The following is a 15,399-nucleotide window of genomic DNA, read 5'->3' on the forward strand; positions in this document are numbered from 1 at the left end:
CACTCATGGCTTTTAAAAATGCATCTGTTCACTAGCTGTCTAGTGACTGGCATCCATTTTCCAATTATGTTTAAAGCTATTGGATTTCCCTTACAAATAAAAAAAAAATTGCTTCTGCATTCCAAAACACAGAGGATATGGTTTCTCAGGTGCTCTTTCCTTAAAAGCTCAAGTTCTCATTGTTTCTGACCAGAACACAGCTCTACATGCTGGAACGTGTTGGGTTCAGACAGCTTCCCAGAATCTTCGCAGTTTTATGACCACAACATATTAAGGGTGTCTCACAATACCGAGCTGTCTCTACAACTGCAGAATGCAGCAGCAGCCCTTTCTCTTTAAGATGTGTAGCTAAGATACAGAGAGTGGGAGCAGGATGAAGGAGAAGATAATTCTGAATTCATTTTGCAAAGCTTGAAGCACTTCAGAAAATTTTTCATCTCTTAGCCAAAAAGAACATCACTGCAGGTTGTAAAAAAGTTACTATTACAATGACTTTTGAAAAGACACTCAGCTACTGAATTAGTGATAATAATTGCACTCTCATTGCTTTTATATAAATAAAAATCTTCAGTACCACTGTAGCACAGGCAATGATTTCGGCTTCACATTTTCTTATATTCTCTTATCTTTTTCTGCTTTATTTATTTTACAGTTCTGCCAATTGGTCAGATATTTCCATGTAGCTACTCCATATGTTTGGATCAGCCTACTGAGTATCAGTCATGCCTACCTTAACTAGAACTATTGCTATTTAGCATGTCCACTAAATTGGATGGTTTTCAGAAGTGTCCATCATGCTGATTTACAGATGACTCTAAAAATACTAGCATTCCATCTGGTACTATCAGATGATTAGGGTACTGAATATTTCCTAACAGCAAATGTTTAATTTGGAGGCGCATGTGTATTCCATTAGATCTTCCAGCAGGCATAATACAAACTGGTATGAACTTCACAAACTCTTCACTCACCTTGATGACTTCCTCATTTGATAATTGCTTCCCAGGGAAACCACATGTACTATAACACTTCTGATTTTTGGCTCTCCAAAAATGAGTAAGTTCTTCCTCAAAATAGACTAACACTACCAATACAAATAATATCATTAGACAACTACTTAGGTAAAATGGGCAACTGGTATGAAGCAACAGGATTAAATTAAGTAACCAGAGAAATTTATAGCCTGAAGGCAACTGACTTACCTTCACAGGACTCCAAGATATGGACCACATCACCAATCTGGAGAGGTAGCTGTGGTATTCCTGTACCTTTGAAGTTGTATATAGCTGAAAAATTAAAGGACAAAAATAATAGTTTTCAATACTGCCATCCGCTGCAATTTTATTGAAAAACACATATGCTTATTAAGATTCTGGTACTAGAATAAATAGTCTAGAATAAGTAAGCAAATGGAGTCATAATTCTATCAACAAGCTTCTTCTGTTATCATTACTTAATCTCCCCTTGTGAAAATGATAAGGTGTCAAAAACGGCCCATACTGGAAAAAAACAGCATATGCTTGAGAACAAGCGATTTATACCAACTGTTTTGCAGGGGCTTTAGAGCACCTATTTAGGTGTAGGTCTTCAATATATGCACATGCATTGTGCTGGAGACTTGTTAGTCTACTGGTCTAAGACTTAAAGTGCACAGCTTAAATAAATTTATGTCCAGGCTCTGGGGAGAAAGGGCACAGAAACACATGAAAACAGAATTTACTGAATTCTTTCCTGGGTTAGGACGTTTCATCTTAGCATAAAATCATGTTTCATAGAGTAATACTAAAAGTTTCTTCATTTTGTATTTAATCACTATGAAAAGGACTCAGAAGCAGCAGATTTGAAACTACTTCTAACCAAGTGCTTATCTATATGCACTTTAAAAAAACAGCTAAGTTTCAGCAAGGAGGGGGGGGAAAAAAAAAAAAAAAAAAAAAAGCAGCTTTAGTAGTTCTAACATTCTAGGCCTACAGGATGTGGGCTGCTAAGGGCATTTAATTCTGTATATTCTTTTCTTCATGGGTTTGGCTATAGACTTTTACAATAATGTTACAGGATAGAAGTGGTTATTGAAGCTACCATCACCAAGAGAAACAATTTAACAATATGCAAGTACGAAACCATAGTTAAACTGCACAAGAAGGAACCATTCCCTAACTACCAACCATGACCTCTGTTGTGCAGTAAAGAGATTAGTTGGCAGGGCTTTCTTTTCTCATGACCATCTTCCAGTCCATCCATCCATCCACACACACACACATATATATATACACACACACACACACACACACACACAGAGAGAGAGCACTCAAACTTGCAATATTTTGAAGGAGGAGAACACTGATCTAGAAGGCATATTCCTGCATTTCTTGCATTTTGCTCCCCCCCTCCAGGCTTCTGAGGCAGGATTTTGATTTCTGCTGTGTCAAAATATATACTAATGACACCTTTTACTTAAACATTTTCCTTAAAATGAGGTTTAAAATCAAGTGAAATTGCCTTTCAAGAAAGAGCCTAAGATAGGAGTAGACATAAAATCAGTTCATCCTTTTCATTTTCTTAAATGTTCCACAAACAGTATTACTTATTTCTTTTGCCATGATTTCATTACCTTTCTGGAACAGAAATGAAAAGGAATTTCATATATAATAAGAACTCTATTTGACCAAAACTAAGTTATTTTGGTTCATATGAAGATGCCTTTCCCCCAGTCCCTCCTCCTGGTTGGGTAGAGCAGGGTTTGAATCTTTAGACATAAGAAGAAAGACCTTAACGTGATGCTCTGCTTTCCAGATGAAGCCATTTATCCAAGAGAATCTTGAAGACACTTTCTGAACGATCCTCAGAAAACTGACTTAGCTCAACAAGAAACTGCATTTCAGTGGTAGACATGTAATCATATCTGAGTTCATTTCATCAAGTCTTGAAACCAATTTCAGTAAATGAAGATGGCAAACAATCTTCATAAGAAAGATAACACAGCATTTAACACAATTTGCCACTTGATTGCATCTGTAGGAGGGTGGAGATAGGCGGCTATTATTTTCCTGAAATGTCCATACAGGTTAAGATTAGTGTTGACTACCATATACTTTTTATTTGAAAATATGCACCACTCTTACTGTTGCATTTGTGTCAAAATACAGATGCAAATTACTGAGTCATATATTCATGCTGCATATTGGTTTCACCCTCTGGCAATACCTTCTTTTAACACTAATTATTATATTGAAAAGCCTAGTAACTGACAAAGGAAGTGGCTTTATCAACTAAAACTTTTCTAAATGAGTAAGTGGAAACTTACCGATGAAACATTTCATAGTAGAATTTGGATTGTTTGGTAGGATAAGTTTAAAAATATCCTTTACAAAACTTTAAACAATAGACATATCCAGACATTTTATGAAATGAAATTATCTCCCACATATAGTTGCAAAAAATTCTATAAACCACTCAACAACCTAATACAATGAGCTACCCTCAGATGTATTGCCCACAACACCAGACAGTTTAACTACCACACCAGTTAATTTCTGAATTATTAACTGTGAATGAAAAATTGACTATTTTATCTTTAATCAGCTCCAGCCAACACCCCCTCCCTCACAAACTGTGACCCTGTTCCACTGCAAGGATCATTTGACTTCAACAGCCACAATGGGGGTTCCATACCTCTCCCTTCTTGCTCTCCCCTCATCAGGGTCATCATGGATTTGGGGGGGGGGGGGGGTTGCAGGGGGGGGAAGTATGCATATACATGTGCACACACACGTTTTATTTTGCTCTTTGAAAATAGTATATGAAAAACCTGTATGAACATAAAGGCCATTTGGTAGGATATTCACAACAAGGCTTTTTCAAAATAAGCTTTCCAGTTAGGAGAAAGGCTCCTTCAAGTTTATATACTCTGAAGACCGTTCTCCAGCTCCACTCCTGTCTCCTCTGTCCCAGCCGTCAATACAAAAGGACCTCATGTCCTTAAAACATTGTCCCAAAACATGGATGATAAAGTTCATTAATTAAGAATATAGTTGCCAAATATTCCCCATCCCAACAAAGAATAAAAAAAAGCCAGCTTTCTAAAGCCCTCCAAAAGCGCAGTCTTGAATTTTGTAGCTGGAGGAAAGGGAAGGAAGCAGGCAGGGAGGGAAAAAGAACCCCCCCACACACACACACCAACACACACACAGACACCCCAATGCAATACCAGAAAACCCTTAAAAACCAAGCGTTTCTTTTATCTGCCTCAGGAGATCATCAACTGAAAGCCAACACAATCACAATATTGCTTCACAAAGCAAACTTAAAAAAATACTAGGTCAAATAGGTCACATGAAAGATGTTCCAAACTTCCAGAAGGCTTTGAAGTCTACCTAGGAAAGATGCAAGTGACATCTTAATGCTAAATGCCCAGGAATCCTTTCCCATTCAGCCAAAAGCCACATGCACTGTAAAGAGAACTACCCAAAAGAAGTTTCAATGTCTTAACTCTCTCCCACATTCAAAAAAAATAATAATAATAATCAGTATGAAGACTGAACTGAACTCTTATATTCCCATTTAATTCCTATATACCTGGTAAAGCCAGTGCTGTCACATAGGTTACTGCGCATATATGGCAATAGTGTGCAACACATGCACATTCCCCCCACTAAATATATAATGCATCCATATGGTATTGAATACGTATGGCTATGAAGCATCTTTCATTAAATCACCAAGCATGTGAATGTTTTCCAAAGTAAAAATCATGAAAATCTGCAAAGGACATTTATCTTGACAACCCAACACACAAGGTAAAGCAAACAGGCACTCCTTGTTCAGAGTAGATTCCTATTAAAAGATATGAATTCAAATGACTGCAGATTAAGACAGGGAAGCAGTTAACATTTTATTTAACTTAGATTACATGTCCTCAGGATAGAAGAGGACAAATCAGAAATCATACTTTGTGCCTCACTGGAGAAGGTCTCACACAAAACCCTGTAGGAACCCCACAGGAATCTAGGCAACAGAATCCCTTCCTTCAAAAGCTAAGACAAATGATCACTGAGGAAACTCAACAGAAGCCCTAGCTTCTTGGTATTAGCATGATCAGACTGTAAGCTAATGCAAGACAGGAATGGTGAGCAAGGAAAATCCCCCAAACCTGCAACACTGAAGCCATTTATTATCCTATTCTCCCTGTCTTTCCTGCCTGTTTTTATTCATGGTAAGTCATTTATCCTCCTCTTTACAACAAATCCAGCCACCAAATTGTTTTGGTTTTGAGACACACCTTTTAGCAATAGCCTTCTTTCCAGTTGGTTCCCTGGCTACTTTCCCCCTTTCCACTTAAATGGAATTTCAGAGTTTTTCTTCTGAGGCACACCTTTGCTGAACCAGCTCTTAATTTTATTTTACCTCAACAAGAGAATTATCTGGAATAATTTCTATGCAATACCTCATGGAGTGTTCAGATAACTTCCAATGAATGACCTGCTCCATTTTGCTTTTAAAACAAGCTTTTTATTGCAACTCTACTTTTGTGAAGAATAAAAATATTACCTTTTCTCCTGACCAGTCAAGTCCTTGGATCCATCTACTACTTCCTTGTCATGAAAACCAGTGCAAGATTACCCCATACAGACAATGACAAACCTTGTGTTAAAGTACTGTGCAGCCCTAATTAGATTTCTTGACTTCTGGGGATGGGAGGAAGCTCCAAAACCTATGTTCCAGTATTCTGAGTTAAGAATCTCTCTAACTTCCACAGAGCTAGTCTGCTATAATGAACATAACATAGACTGAGCTCTAACTAGGATTTCACAGATTCAATCCGTGTGCAAAGTTCAAGGTGGATTAGAGGCTAACTTGACTTACAAACTATTGCAAATCAGGCTCAAAGAATAACTTCTCAGTTCTCAGATACCAAGCTGAGCTGAATACAGATTTCTTCATATGCTTCACCTTGTGGCCAAATGGAGGTCTAGCTGACATGCTACTTGGTTTTCCTCTTAAATGTTACAAAGCCAGCATGGAATATAAGAAACTAATTTCTAACATGCCAAATTACAGAAAGATATAGTTTCAGACTCTTTACCTTTACGTAGAAAATAGTATGGTCATTTTTGGCAGAGATCTCTCTCAAGAACCAGATATCGTACTATGTTTTTCTTCTTTATTCAGAAAAATCATAGATAAAGGGGTTCCCTTCACAGATTTGTCTTCATCTTGCTTCACTTCCCGTTGTGCCATGAACTATATTTCACTTCAAAGCTGTTGTTTCCCAAACACTGAAGTGGTGTGGTCAGGTTCAGGGACCACATTTAATGGCATAGATAACCTACCCTGAACTGACATATGCCTCCCTTAGGTCTCAATCTGTTGAAGTTTTATAGAGATTTAAAATAATTTTCAAGGGTGCTCAACAGATGAAAGCAGACAAGCTAGTCGCAACCCTCTGACTTCACGCTGAGCATAATGCTTTTCTACAGAGTCAGCCCCTCCTCCCCTACCCCCCAACTGATGCTTCAAATCCACAAGCCATTCTCAGATTCAGCAGTACAGGAATAAAACTGATACTCGAGTTTTGCGCACAGGCATAATATTCTGCAAACTCTTAACTTTTTCACAAATGCAACATAGTTTCCTCAAGGTCTGAGCAGATATCAAACAGCTGTCATCCTAGGCACTACTAGGAAACTGTTGCCCTAAACAAACAGCCTACAACAATGTTTCTGTCTTGTACTGGTCATACAAGTAGTATACATCTGTGCTGGTTGGGAAAGCTTCAGGACTAAGAGCAAGCTTCATGCATAGGAGCAGTAATCTGGTTTCCAAGTGCAAGGCTGAAAATCCGGTATCTGGCATACGCTATTTAATTGGGTAAAAGACAGAAGTGGGGACATGGCCTATATTCTACTACAACCAGGAAGCCCAACTGGGATTGCATTGTCTTCCAAACCTATTCAGCCTGACCCAAACTAGCTTAGGCCAAACGCTGTCAAGCTGAAACTCTGCTCATCAACAGGAGCTGAACTGGAAGGTGTCAGACACACTTAATAAAAGGCTTCGACATTCAATATGATAACTATTCAGAGACTTGAAAACAAAGGTTTTTGAAAACAAGTGAAACAAGAAATAGCCCTGTGTGGTCTCAAAGCTTCCAATCTGTATTACTTCAAAAAGCTTGTCCACTTTAACATACTTTATGTATCAGTGGACTCAGTTTGCCTCTTTCTCTGAATTTTCCTGAGACACAAAAATTATGATTACAGCACAAATCTTAAATTAAGAAAACACTTAATTTGTGACTATAGTTATCATTAACCCATATTCCATCCATGAGTTTGCTGTAGGAAAAGTTAAAAAAATTATACTGTCCTTCCCCCAAATTCTAACAGTATAAGTTTATTTCATTTTCGGAAACTTCTCTGAACACTTTTCCAAAAAAGCCTATAACTAAAACCTCAGTGCGACTGCCCAACTACTGTTCTTTTTAATCTGTTCTGGGTGAAAGATTCTCCAACTAGGCTCACCACCTTATGTAATAAAAGAGCAAACGCACTTAGTTCCAAAGATAAGTAATGCTAAATGAAAGACTGTGAGCCAATAGTTAGCTTGGCAAAGAAAGAACTCCTGTATATAAGGTACAGCTTTTCTTTCAGCTTGCTGACCTTTCCTGGATTTGCAGTTATGCATGCAGTTAAAACAACTGTACAACAGCAGAAGTAGAGCACACACTACTGAAAAAAGACCTACCAAAAAAAAAAAAAAAGAAAAAGAAAAAGAAAAAAGAATTACATGCACAAGTACTCATATAACTTGTATTTTATTATTATTGGAAAATCCATTTGACTACTCTTCTCATTTTCTGTATTCTGCATTGTAACAGAATAATCTTCTGACATACGAGTACAAGAAAATCCTTTAATACAACATTTAACTGAAAAACCTTCTATAACCCAAGAAATGAATTTACATGGGGTAAGCAAAGAAACACTGAGAACAGTGGCATTACTATTACCATACATGATCACACAGCTCAGGTAGCTTCTCTGTTCTATCAAGATCACGTGCATACTTGTACCCTAGAACAGTGGGTACGGGGTCTGCAGTCACAGTTCTTCCCAATGACCTACTCTAGAATTTAGCATCATGATTCTGTTTTGGATTCCCTACTGGAAAGCACAGTCATGCCCAGCCTTCTTCAAAGGGCAGTTAAATGCACACAGAGGAGAAATCTGAAACAATTAGTAGAGCAGTGCAATGATCAGTTATGGCTAAGGTAACTGCAGCAGAGAGCGCTGTATATTAAGGCGGATATGTGACTTTAATCTTGAACAGCTACTGTTATTTTCCTGCTTTGAAATGCATTGTCATGGGTTCTTTGAGATCTGATAATTGCCAGCCACAAATAACAACTTAGTAAATTTGCCCTAAGCCCCAGAGCCATAAAACTTGATGAAATATTCCTATAAACAGTAGGTCATATGTCACTTGATCTACTGCTAGTCCTGCACACCGAGGCTGTACATTCTTCATTCTTGAGCAAATTCCTTTCTGCCTAACCAGGTTTACTTTTTTATGCATGAAGATACATGAAAAGGTACCATTTTTGATAGTTATCATAGTGTAAAGCAGAAGTCCACTGCATCACAAACTGGATATATCACTTCCTTTCCTTATTTAAAGGAAATTCAAACTATGACAAATCTGTTATCTGCTTTTAAACACTAGCAGAGTTCCTTAAAGATGCAGATAATCAATTGCACCATTTCCTAATTCGTGCACTTAATTTTCATTATTCATGCTCACTGCTGATTTTTCATAGTCAAACTGCAACTGTTTGCTTCTTCGAACTAATCTCAACAGTAATTCAAATGCTAAGCAACTTTGTTCTTAATTTGCAGCAGGAAATGAATTTGAGATAACTTGCAAATGTAAACAAAGACCCTTACAAAATTTTACTTTGCCATCATCTTCGCTGTCCAGGAGACAACTTTCATTTGTGTCCTAAATGCTTATATGAAAGCAAATTACTCTTTCACCAGTTCTGACCCCTAGTCCACAAGCTGCCTTTTGCTATGGCAGCACCTATAGATTTCCGAAGTCCTGAGACTCCTCATCCACATCATGCAACAGATTGCAGAGTACTGACTGAGGGGTCTAACACAAGTAATACAAGTATGTCTTTAGCATATGAGCAGTTGTAAGAATCACAGACTTCCTATGCTAACAGAGCATTTTCAAGATTTCCAAGCTCTGTCTTTAAACACAAATAATCATATTTGAGGAAACAACATTCTTATCAGGCAGATGGGTAGGAGAAGGAGAAGCAATATTCAGAGCAGGCTGCATTTCAGAAAATGATACCTGTGTGCGAGTGTTTGTACATATATCATCCTATGAGGTACGTGTAGTACATATTCACTCCAAAAAGACAGCTATAGTTGTCAGGGCTGACAACATAGGATTGAGAAAGCAACTTCACTGCTCCCCTGCCACATAAAATAAAATCTAGTCCTTTGAGTTTTTAGAAATTCTCAAGTTTGTACTACCTCTACAGCAGTTTAAACTTAATATTAAGTACTGCCGTTAAATGTTATTTGCTATAATTTGATCTCCTTTTATGCATTAAAACAAAAGTTTTCATGATAAATGATTCCAGTTAAAGACTTACTATTGTAAAACATATCAGAGGTATACAAGTTCTGAAAAGCCACCCTATTGCTATGCAGAAAAATCACATAATCCAAATAGCACATTTTGAATAAAACAGTGCAGTGAATTGTTCAGCCAAGATGCATCTTTGTTAATCTTCATGAAAGCAAACTTCATTAGATTAAACTATCATTAGTTTATGAAGTACTGTATTTCACAAGACTGCTTTTATTATGTGTAGCTTGCTGCAGCTTTCAAAGACTATAAATACTCGCAGATCTTATGACCTTTTAAGTACTCTGCAATTATATTGGCTCTAAGTTAAAAATTGTCAAAACTTCACTGTAAACAAAGCATGGCAGCCTCACTGTTGAGCAAATGGCTGAGATTGATGAAAACAGAGTGCCTTTTCAGGAGACACGTTTGTTAAACCCAATAGATCCACTGCAGAGATACATGCAAAATTCGTTAGCTTACGTCACAATTAAATCAAGTTAGATTATATAATGGCCCTCCAATAGTATAACTTTTTTGTAGTTACATAAAATATACCCTGGCCCACAATGTTCCCTATAAAAAAAGCCTGTAAAAGTGAAGCTTTGTTTCATGTTAGTCTTGTAATCAATTAATACTTCCATCCGCATGTGAGCTATCATCCATAACTGCCACACGGATACAGAGACAGCATCCAGCACAAATCCTGTTGTATTCTGCCAAATCAGTAGCTTTCAGAAAAACAAGTGCAAAATTACATGAAGTAACTTGTTTCTGCTTTCTATTTGTAAAACTGAAACAAAAGACATCTTTAGATCCTTCATTTTGTAATATAAACTGCCACCAGAACAGGATACTTCCATTTCACAATTCTACCACTTCTGCACATGGAAGTTGAACAGGAAGACATTCTTTTCCTTTTATTAATTCCCTAATGATTCATTTTACCTCATGAAGACAGGTGAGGGGGAGGTGTTATTCCTTTTAATTAACATCACAAATTTTTATTTTTTAAAAAAAGTCATCATATCTTTTAGAAGAATTTGGGGATCTCAGATTAATAACTGTGCATTTGTAGGTAAAAAGTAAACTTACAAAGCAGAAAACCTACTCCACACCAACCACTGTCCCAAGAAACTGCACTTAACTTCAGCAGGACAGTTTAAGTGTTTCAGCTCCAACTCCTAATTTTTTTTTTTAAACTACAAATCTGTCCATTATGCAAACTAACATTTTTTTTTTAAAAGCATTGGAAGAAGATACTCCTTCCAAAAAGTACAAGGGTCTTAATTTAACTCATACAGGTTTTGCTGTAATGCCAGCTCAAGTGACAGTGCTCATCTCAGAATCAACTGTAGGATTTCCCTTCCCCTACATCTGTTCACCATAATTTCTAGCTGCTACTCATCATACAATATGCTACTTAATTATTCAATCTGCTGCCGAAATACTGAGGTGAGAAATGCTGCATTAGCGTGAGAATAGAAATGTAATATTTCATAAGAAGTTAAAGATTTGGGAGGCAGATGTGGAGGGAACAGGCTTACATCTCTCAAACTGACACTCCTTGCTTTCTTGCAATTTTCTTTGAAAAGATTAGAACTTCATATGAAATCATTCATTTCAATTATGCCTGAGATGGTAGAGTGGATGGTGTTAACTCACACTAGAGAAAACACCTGCCCACATCCTGTTCAGAAGTTATGAGGACAAAACTCAAATGGCAGTTTACTAAGTTACATACCCACGCCACTCTTCTTGTCTGTCTTGTACCATCTCGCCATCATACATGAGTTCGTGAGGCTTCAAAGGATGCCCGTCACCAAGAGACCAAGATTTATAGGATGCAAACTCCAAAATGGTCAAAAAACAAAGGGAGCTGAAAGCAAGATTTGTTTCCCAGATGCTGTCAGCGATGACTAGGAGGAGACTGAGATGGCTGAGGCAGCTGCTAAGCTTCTGTGAGATTTGCTGCCGAGAGCTCTGAGCTTCCTTCCTCTTTTCTCAGCTCAAGACACTCGTACCAAGTGTCATGCCTTCTGTGGGGGAGGGGAAACCCAGACTGGGTGTTTCGGTTACACCATACAGGCAGTAACGCATGAACAGGCAAAAGGGAGCCAACACCTCCCCCCTCCACCCCCCCCCCCACGCACCTACTGCACTACTAACTTGGATCTAGGCTCGGACACTCCTGTGTGCAAAGCCTGGCTCCAGTAGCCGAAGCTCTCAACATTGAATGCTTAGTTCAGTTTTGAAATGTAGAGAGGGGCCTTCATTTCTTGAACTGCATGAAAAAAACAGATTTTAACAATCTGCTTTAGAAGACCCTACCATCTGCAGAACTACTTTATTTTAACCTGTCCTGGAATGGAGATTTGTTTTTCATAACATACTTCCCCTTGTCTGACAAATGAAATGAAGACAAAGCCACAGAAAGGAACGGGTGTGGTTTGAAACACTATTTCTCTCACTTTAAGTTTGGAGAAATAATTAGGAGATTTTCCCTTTATTCTCTAAACAAAGCAGCACTTTCTTAAAGAACCATTATCAAGACAAAACTTCAGAAACCAATTTATTACATAATTACAGCCTCCACTTTCACACAGACTACTGTGTGCGCTGACTTACATACTGACATTTTTGGTGTGCAAAGATCTAGCCAAGGCATTCCTGGTTTGGATTAAGGACAGCATACTAAACTGAAGACAAGTCACCTTCACTCATGTCTGTACTTGCAGTTAGGAATCAAAAAGCAGAAAGCCTTAGAAGATGTACTGTTGCTTTGTTTTATCCCTCTCTCCCCCCCCCCCCCCATAACAATTTCATACAACAATCCTGTCCTCTAGGTATTACATTGCAAATTAACAATCATTGTTTGTCAAAACTGTCTAACAGTGTTGTGCTACAGACATCAGGGTATCCTTTGATAACACATGACGTGTCACTTGGTGGTTCTACCCAACAGTCATGAGAAGCACAGACTGCTAGTCTTAACTTTACCTTGTTGCAGATGGTATTCTAATACCTATTCCTGGAGAAAACAAAGCTTAAGTTTTAGCACAAATTTTCTTCACTTGCCACAATCTCAAGCACATATACATACTAACTTAGTAAAAGGATTTAGCTAGTGCTTCCCTAGGTTATTTTTTCTCCAAAAAAAAAAAATAGCATTTAATAAGGACAAAATATGAATTTTAAGTGTGCTAGATCCTGAGCAACTCAGATTATCTCCATCTACAATCAGCTTCATCTATGCAATCCTAAATCCTTCTTTTCCATTGAATATCTAATTTGTACTATTTATCTCCCAAACATGGATTTGGAGGCCAAATTAATTGATGTTTTAGTTTATCATGTATTTTGATGGACAACTTCCAGCCAGCAATGACTTCCTTACTCCTCTGAATCCTTGCTGCAGCAATTCACCTCTTGACACACACCCTATTTGGCCAGGGGATCATGACTTGCATTTAATTTCTTCTGTACTGCTCTTCCTTAGTCTGCTCCCCTATAATATAAAGGCCTTGAGGAAAATTGCTCCTTTCATTTAAAAGCAAGCCTGATCAAGCAGGTCTAATAATTTTAAGTACCCATCATTTGCAGACCAGGCAGCTTCCTGTTAAAGTGAAACTCATTTAAGCTAGTAAAATTGATAAAAGATTACTGTATTTTGAAAAGAGGTGATAAAAAGAAATTTCACCTCTGAACTGGGATCCAATTAGAAGTACTCTTGTGATCTGCTGAGTCTCTTCTGTCTCGTAGATCTGATTCTGCAAGTCTACAAGACATCCGAATATCACTACAGAGCATGCAACCCTGCCCCCAGCTGATCAGAGCTCCTGCCCCCTCTTACCATCCCAACTCACCCAAAATGCCCCGACCCTGAGCAGTCTGACTCAAGCCTCTTAAAGTCCTTGCTGCGTCCCATCTGGATCCCTTCCCCCACACCCAACTCACCATTACATCCATCTGCTATGCTTCCTTCTCCCATGCTTTCATGATAAAGCTTTCTCAGACCTTGTCATTGTCTACTGACACCTACTCCCATTTTCCCATTAGGAAAGGAAGCTGGCTAAGACACTGTCCTCATCTGACCTTCTCTGAGAAAGTCCTAGCTAGCATTTTTAATAAATAGATTGAGTGACAGAAACAAGATCAAAACCCTGCTTCATCAGGGATTTAAGAAAGAGGAAAACATATCCAAGGAACCAAGCAGACAAGTTAGCCCTAAAATCCTATGTTATTACAGCCAAGGACATACCTCAACAAGGATACAGAAAATTAAAGTGGAAGATAAACAAACCCTTTGTCAGGAAAGACACTCGTTATACATATTTGTCTTCTTTTGTGTAATTACTATGCCGTATTTCATCATCAATAAAGAAACTAGTGGCCAGATAATTATTCTTTACCCTGATGTACCTCATGCGTTGTCTTCTCCTTAAGTCTTCTTTTTCCAGGCAGAAGAGTGTCCTCCACAGGCAAGTAGAAGAGTAGAAAAGTTCTACCTAGGGAACACACAAGTAGAACTTACTCGGGGAGGGGAGGGGCGGAAGGCTGGGACACAAGCAGAGGAAGAAAGGGAGAGAATTCTTACTTCCTTTACTACTACTATCAATTCTAGAACAGAGGATCTCACAAAATGCTGTTTCTATACTACTTTTAGCTATACTTTTTATTTTTTAGCTATACTTCTTTCTGTTATACAGAAAAAAATTGAACAAGTAACAGTTGCATTTGACTTGCTGTAAAATGTTTTGTATTCCAAGATCTCTGAGCATAGTTGCAGTAAAGCAACTGCTGTGACATCACAGAAGTAAAAAACAAAAAGCAAAAGTGTTTTCATACATTTTATAAAGGTCAATACCTTAAAAGTGTCACAGCAAGAGAAGCCTCAATTCCAGACACCTTCCCCCACTTGCTAGTTGTAATTCTGCAAGAGATTTGTAAGCATGCAGGTATTATCTATGAGGATAAAGACTGCATGCTCAAAACAAACCAAAGCATTACAGGTCAAAAAGCGATAGTTTTTTGGGTTAACTAGATAACCACTTTACTTCGACAAATGAAGAAACCCGCTTAAGGTTGTCTTATTCATAGCATTAACTAATGATGTAATAGTTATTTCAATTTAAAAAACTCATTTAGAAATTTCACATGCAAAATAACTCATAGTTAACTGTCCTAGTTGAAAATCTACATAACAGTTCAACATGCCCATTTAAAGGCATGTGCATTCATATCAACTTACTGAGTTTTCCTCTAATTAAAAGTTATGTCGCTTAGTTATTCCATGCTATTTGCATTTCGGTGTACAATGACAGAAAATGAAGTCAACTGTCTTACCAGTTGTAGAAACAAGAGTTTTGCTAACATTTTGTTCCACAAAAAGTATGATTTCTTCAGTGTGGCATATGTAAGGACATGTGAGGTGAATGTCGTGTAGAAGAACTGACGTATGGCTATACTTTAGCTTCCTAAAATAGCATAGAATACATGAACAAGAACTTAACAGGAATTAAGTTTATTTAGACTTAACTAATAGACTGAAGGATTTGGATAGATATTATCTCAAGCTGTCAAAGTCTACTTCAGAGCATAGAGTCTAATTGTATGATACATTGATTGTATGATTATTTTGTTCAACAATAACAGTAACAGCCACCAAGGCTGTGAATAAGTTTAACCATGTAGAAATATACTGATCATGCCAAGTTAATTCTGTATTAGAAAGTGACAAGCCACATCTGCTCATTACAT

At 37.7% G+C, this 15,399-nt stretch overlaps 1 protein-coding gene across 1 annotated transcript in view; it reads right to left on the reverse strand.

Annotated features, from left to right (window-relative positions):
* DOCK2 (dedicator of cytokinesis 2) overlaps window positions 1-11,568 on the reverse strand; it is a 226,577-nt gene extending 215,009 nt beyond the window's left edge. Inside the window, exons 1-2 of the mRNA XM_026098443.2 lie at window positions 11,384-11,568; window positions 1,203-1,286 (exon numbers count right to left, since the gene is read on the reverse strand). Of these exons, the coding sequence (XP_025954228.1) occupies window positions 1,203-1,286; window positions 11,384-11,426 (127 nt within the window). The 5' untranslated portion in view covers window positions 11,427-11,568. The remainder of the gene's footprint in view (window positions 1-1,202; window positions 1,287-11,383) is intronic.
* Window positions 11,569-15,399: the final 3,831 nt, after the last annotated feature.

This window comes from Dromaius novaehollandiae, chromosome 15 (assembly GCF_036370855.1).
Source record: "Dromaius novaehollandiae isolate bDroNov1 chromosome 15, bDroNov1.hap1, whole genome shotgun sequence".
NCBI lineage: Eukaryota > Metazoa > Chordata > Aves > Casuariiformes > Dromaiidae > Dromaius > Dromaius novaehollandiae.